Source organism: Homarus americanus, unplaced genomic scaffold, assembly GCF_018991925.1.
Source record: "Homarus americanus isolate GMGI-L3 unplaced genomic scaffold, GMGI_Hamer_2.0 scaffold53604, whole genome shotgun sequence".
Classification (NCBI taxonomy): Eukaryota; Metazoa; Arthropoda; class Malacostraca; order Decapoda; family Nephropidae; genus Homarus; species Homarus americanus.
This window is the reverse complement of record NW_024742288.1, coordinates 719,327-725,326: the sequence shown is the minus strand read 5'-3', so window position 1 is coordinate 725,326 and position 6,000 is coordinate 719,327. Positions and strand designations below refer to the sequence as shown.

At 35.5% G+C, this 6,000-nt stretch overlaps 2 protein-coding genes across 2 annotated transcripts in view; one reads left to right on the top strand and one right to left on the bottom strand.

Annotated features, from left to right (window-relative positions):
• Nucleotides 1-671: 671 nt before the first annotated feature.
• The window catches only part of LOC121876710 (leucine-rich repeat-containing protein 57-like), a 9,968-nt gene continuing 4,639 nt past the window's right edge, over nucleotides 672-6,000 (bottom strand). The window contains exon 6 of the mRNA XM_042382068.1: nucleotides 672-4,714. Coding sequence (XP_042238002.1) covers nucleotides 4,673-4,714 — 42 coding nt within the window. The 3' untranslated portion in view covers nucleotides 672-4,672. The remainder of the gene's footprint in view (nucleotides 4,715-6,000) is intronic.
• LOC121876709 (F-box only protein 21-like) overlaps nucleotides 5,603-6,000 on the top strand; it is a 23,099-nt gene continuing 22,701 nt past the window's right edge. Inside the window, exon 1 of the mRNA XM_042382065.1 lies at nucleotides 5,603-5,671. Coding sequence (XP_042237999.1) covers nucleotides 5,658-5,671 — 14 coding nt within the window. The 5' untranslated portion in view covers nucleotides 5,603-5,657. The remainder of the gene's footprint in view (nucleotides 5,672-6,000) is intronic.

Genomic DNA, 6,000 nt, shown 5'->3' with positions numbered 1-6,000 from the left:
CTTTCAGTTTTCACAATAACCTCTTACCCCAATACTCAGGGATTTCAATTTCATTCCTATCCTACTAGGCCTTGGTGATGGTACAGAAGCCATATCTATGAGGGTTGAATAGCACTTTGCACAAAATGAAAATAAATAAAGCGATTGGGGGTGGGTGTTCTCACACTAGGCTAACTGACGTTTAACTGAGTGGCAAAGCCTTCCCCACATTCTGCATGGGTACCATGTGTTGCACCATTCCGAGATTGCCCAATCATAACTTGGAATATTATAAATTATGTAAAAATTAATTTACAATTGAAAAATTTACTGCCATAGTGAGTTATAAAGAATTATGATTTATCAAATTTCAAGCTATCAAGGGTCTATTGTAGTAGTAATATTATAAATGATGCATCTACCTTGACCAACAAAAATAACCCAAACTCTCATTATGTAGACTAGTAGTGTCCCCAACAACCTCAAACAAGAACCTACCATGATACACATACACTAGAATTGAAAACAATTCAGTGAGTCTCAGGAAAGTTGAGCAAAACTATATTTAGTATAGATGGACAACATTCCCAGTAACTGTTACATCCCCGTGAACTTTTGGTCGGCAGATAAAAACCATAATTACACATCAGTCAGGAATTTAGGATGGAAAAAGGTGGCTCTAATATCAGCAATAATATTTAGAAACTTTATTTGCTTTATAAACATGACAAGAGGCAGCATGTTGCATGGGTACCACTGGGCTAACACATCCCATAATATTTACGGTAAATTTCATCTTGGGAGAACACAAGGATCATTATAACTATTATCACACTAGGATGGAAAATTTGGTCTTTTAACCACAATGGGATAAGAGATTCACTCTTGATGGCTGTCAGATTCATTCCTATGATAACTGGGATAAGAGATTCAATTCTGTGATCTCTTGGACTAAAGATTTGATCCAATAGGCAGTCATTGACAAATAGGATACCATAGCAACACCATAACTGAATTTGAATCTACAGGTATGGTCATTCGGTGATTAGAGATTTGATCCACAGACCACATTGAGTTGGCCTTTTTAAACTACAAACCACTGCATTCACAGAGCAATCTTTTTTTTTGTTTTTTCTTATAAAGGCCCAAAACACAGTACAGGGGAGTTAGTCCATTTTTAAACTTGACCAATTAGAGAAGTGGAAAAGGGCATATAGAATATTAAATATAAAAGGGTACGGTAAATAAAAAAAAAAAATCCTTCTTGCAATTTCCCACACTTCATGGGGTGCCAATCCCAGGTGAGAAAGGTTAGTGTAGCCCAGGGCATTCATGTGGCTATTGGCCAACAAGTGGCAAACCGATATTCCCAAGCACTCATGGGTTGAATCTAGAGTGCTGCCACCAGAGTAATTGCACACTTAACTGCATAAGGTAACTTTAACCCCTTGGATATGAGGGGTCTGTCTGTGCTGAATAAAATCATCTGGCAATAGCCAAATAAAATATTAAAAAGTGGTATCTGATAGTGAAGGCGCTAATATTATAACAAACTATCATATAGGAAAGAATATACTCGTTATAGTATATGTGAATAAATAATCCTTGCCAAGAGTTTTACTACTGACATTAGGAGCCTCCACGAGTATGAACGTGACTCTATTCACTAAGTCCTTAAGGTAGGAGACATCACTCCATAGCTTACAAATGTAACAGGTACAATGTGAAAACTACAGTAGTATGGAAATAGTGATGAAATACTGTAACTGAATTCTCTATGTATGACTGCAGAGTGATTTATGATGTACAGTTGCTAAAACAACTATCTGTGCAGGTGGGGGTCGATTTGCTCCGAAATTTACTAGTGACAGCCCTCATATACCAAAATTTATCGTCCATGGTCTCATATTCTTTCCCATAAAGTATGCACAGATACGTACGTAGTTGTTTTAGCTACTGTACTCCCATGAAAAAATCAAGGGAGAGGAGTTGAAAATAATACTGTATATGGAATAAAAGGGGGAAGAGAGATTTGTTACCTCCCAAAACTATGAATCGGCTGTAATCCAACATTACTGTACTGAAAAAGAATTCACTAGTATGACAAAGAAACTTTGTTTCAGTGAAACCTACGTAACAAAAACATAAAAGACTGAGAAAATGTGATAAAGGAAGTACAGTATATACCCGGATGATGAATTAAATACACTTATTAACTCAACATTATTTCATCTCTGTCACTGTAGTTTGTACTGATAGTTTAATGATTTACAGTACACAGCTACTCCTTGGCCCCCTTGATCCCCAGCACTTTAAAACCTCTTTTGTGTCTTCTATCTAAACATTCAGCAAAAAACTTTGTGTGTGCTACTGTCTACTCCTCTTTTACTTAACTACTTTGGTATACTGTACTGTACACTAAAATTAACTGACTATTATGAGTATGGTCTTAATAAGATAGAGGTGACCCAACAACAGCTCCACCATCTTATAACTCATGACCAAATAAAAATCTGATTACCAACATGCTGGACTCGCACTACCAATACGTATCTTACTATCGTATGTCTCTGTCTAACAATTTGACAGGCAACTTTATAACTGGAGAAATATACTTTACTTTACAAATGTACAATCACTCAATAATCTACCTTTATTTGGGGGGGGGGTCGATGAATTTCAGAATGAACACTGCGACTCCTGTTGTCTCGGTAGGGTTGTCAAAATCTTTCATCCGATACGATATATTTTCTCAACACAATTTTGTAAAGGTAGATTTTTTGAGTGACTACATCAGTGCATTTAAAATAATTTTTACTTGTGTTAAAGTTCACTTGACCATCTATAGTCTGTTCACTCAAAGCTTACAAATGAGGCCTCGGGTCAGTTTGTAGCAACGCTGATTGGTTGGCAGACTGACACACAAGGGGTCACTACAGTTCTTTAGTATTTAATCTATCGTATTTATATTAGGATATTTTAAAAATGATAACCTTTTTATGTTGATATCTGATAATATCCACACTTGGGGAAGCAAAATTAGCATGTGAAATGAAATAGTACTGTCATAAAAATATCACAAAGACAACTCGAACATGATGAACAAATTCAAGGATGTAAACTCCTCCTCACCGTGTGATATCAGTGTGGTGAAGGACGTCGCTGAAAATTTGTATTTTTGTTCTTGTTTTCATCAAGGTATTTATGTTACCAGTGTGTTTCACATTCTAAATTTTGCTTCCCCACTGCAGAAATTATCAGAGAACACAAAAGTTTTTATCCCTTAATACTGTACAAAAGAATAAAACCTGAAGAAATGAAGTGATTCTTTTGATATTCTTTTGCCAACCAATCAACTACAGTACCTTATTACAAACTGACCCTAGGTCTCAGTTGAAAGCTTTCAGTGAACAGATTATAGTCTTCTTGTTTAGCACGATGTAGCTTAGTACATTTGAACCAAGACTTTAAAAAAAATCAAATTTTCTACCCCTTTTGTAACATTAAAATTTTTCAATAAACTCTCACCTGAAGAATTTTTTTTATTAAATATTAAAAAAAAATGTAAAGGTATCTGAATATGCCTGTAGCAGCACAATACAATTAACTATCAATCGTATACACTAAGCGGTCTTAGTTACAATGGACACTAAAAAGAACAATATTTAGTTGATATATCAGATGATACAAGAATTATAAATTTTAATCAAGATTTACCATAAAGTCAAAACTGATCCACATACAATAAAAGTTGAGAGTTGATCTTGATTTGGAAATAATAAGTTTGCTCAAATATTTTGTTAGCTTGATAACTGGACCAAAAAATTAGGAAATTAGGTCATGTTGGCACTTACGTGTACCAGTAGTAGGGACATAATATCATGTTAGATAAGGTAAACACCAGTAATACCGTAAGATGAAAATCCAGTTATCTGACAACCATAGTACTGTAACAGCAATCATGGAGTGTTGACAATGGCTCTCACACTGTAGAGCACTGGTAACAGATCACAGATAAGTGCTAATGGCAATGAGGAGTATCCTGACACGGCCCCTGGAGACCATCTGGGAAGGAGGGGAGGCACGACCAGAAGCATACTACAGTATACAGTATCTAGAATATAATGTCAATGATAAAAAAAGTTATCACATTAAGCAATTCATATTTTGTTGTATAGATGGGGGAAATTAATAACTAATGGACAATGTATGGTGACCTTTAACAATTACCAGTAGTAAGAATGATTATAAACAGCATGTAAAGTGCTGTAATTATATTACCAAAAAAATAATTCACTTCCTTCTGACAGACTCTCATTGTCAGAATTCAAAATTTCTAAACTTACCTCCTCAGAAATGGAAATATTTTCCCATCATTGTATCTTGTTTATATCCTGTACATAAGTCACAATGCCTTTGAAAAGCAACATTTTTACATCAAATATTCTTACATTTAGGTACTGTACATTGTTGTTGTTTTTACTTAGATTTCAACACAAGTGCTTTGCAGTAATGTTTTTATCACTTGTTTTGAACAGGACTTTCTTTTAAACTTTTAAATCACTGTAACTGCTGTGTACTGTACCTCCAATTTCCTCTTCAGGTCACTTCTTTAATTCTTGTTCGAAACCACTGTAGTCTTTTCAAAGTGGAGTTTGTCACACTCAGCATTATCGTATTATAAAGGACTGGTTTAAAACATCTTCTTTTTAACTGCTGTGTACCTCTCCATATACTGAAATGAAAAAGAAGTGGATTACAGAAGCTAGAAGGAATGAGTGACAGAGACTGATGGAGTCTGTTGCTCTTGTTGCCAACCACTCTGTAGGAGAGGATTTACAGGAGTGAAAAACTGATCTCTGTTAATACTTGTACTTCCCCCACTTGACTTGAATGAGTCTACCAGATTATTTTACAATCATATCAAAACTTGAATGTTATTTTCTATGACCATAATTGACAACTCCTTGCCTCATTCATTCACTCACTCACATATAAATGCTGTACGGCATCCTCGACTCTGTAATACTGTATTATACATAATCTGATGTTTAACTATTCTGTACTGTACGTGTAACCCCTGCAATATACAAACTACCTGTACTGTGCTTTTATGAATTCCCTATTTTTTGCTAAATTAACTTTGAATTTGAATTTGTATTCCTAACCTAATCTAATATTTTTTGTTTCTGAAAATACACAAGTTTTTGTGTCAATTTTGTTTGCTGGAGTATAATGAACTCTCTAGTAGTTTATGATGTAGATTTCTACCCTCCCCTTACCGGTATATTTTTCTGAGCTCCCAATTTCTGTTTACAGTATTTAGCTTCAGCTGCAACACTCTATCAATTATTAATTTCAGGGAGGTGTGTTGACGAGGCAAGGGGTGAAGTGACGAAGCAGGTGAGGTGATGAGGCATTTACACAGCACACACATTAACAGCACAACCATTTTAATTTCAAATTTCTATTTTAAAATAAATGATACGTGATGGCTTGATTTGGCTACTTTTGCACTTAACCAACTGGTCAGTGAATAACCAGAGCATATGGAAAGGCATTATATACACTACAATAATATTTATTAAGTTCTAATAAATATGCTATTATATTATTTACCAAGTGCTCAAGACAGAACCTGTGGTAAGCACCAACCCACTTGAGCAGTGACTACAAGGATGCTTGAGAGATGGTGAGTACTGGCAACATGTTAGGGAGAGCAAGAATGATCAGCTGGTACAGCTCTGGGAATATACTGTGGTACAATAGCTCATCTGGGATTTTTTGGGGGGAATTAATTATTTTTTTATAATGTTTTATTAACCCAGCACCAACTGACCCTAAATAATATGGAAATTATAGTGAACTTGCATGCTGTCATTATAAAGTGATCGGGGCTGACAAGTGCGGGAGATGAGTTGTCCTCTCAGTCAAACCAACACTCCTTCCCTCCTCCTCCTCCATCCGCCATCTCCTCTCCTTGACTATGCACCCAAATGTAGTTTTTGAAAAAACATACGA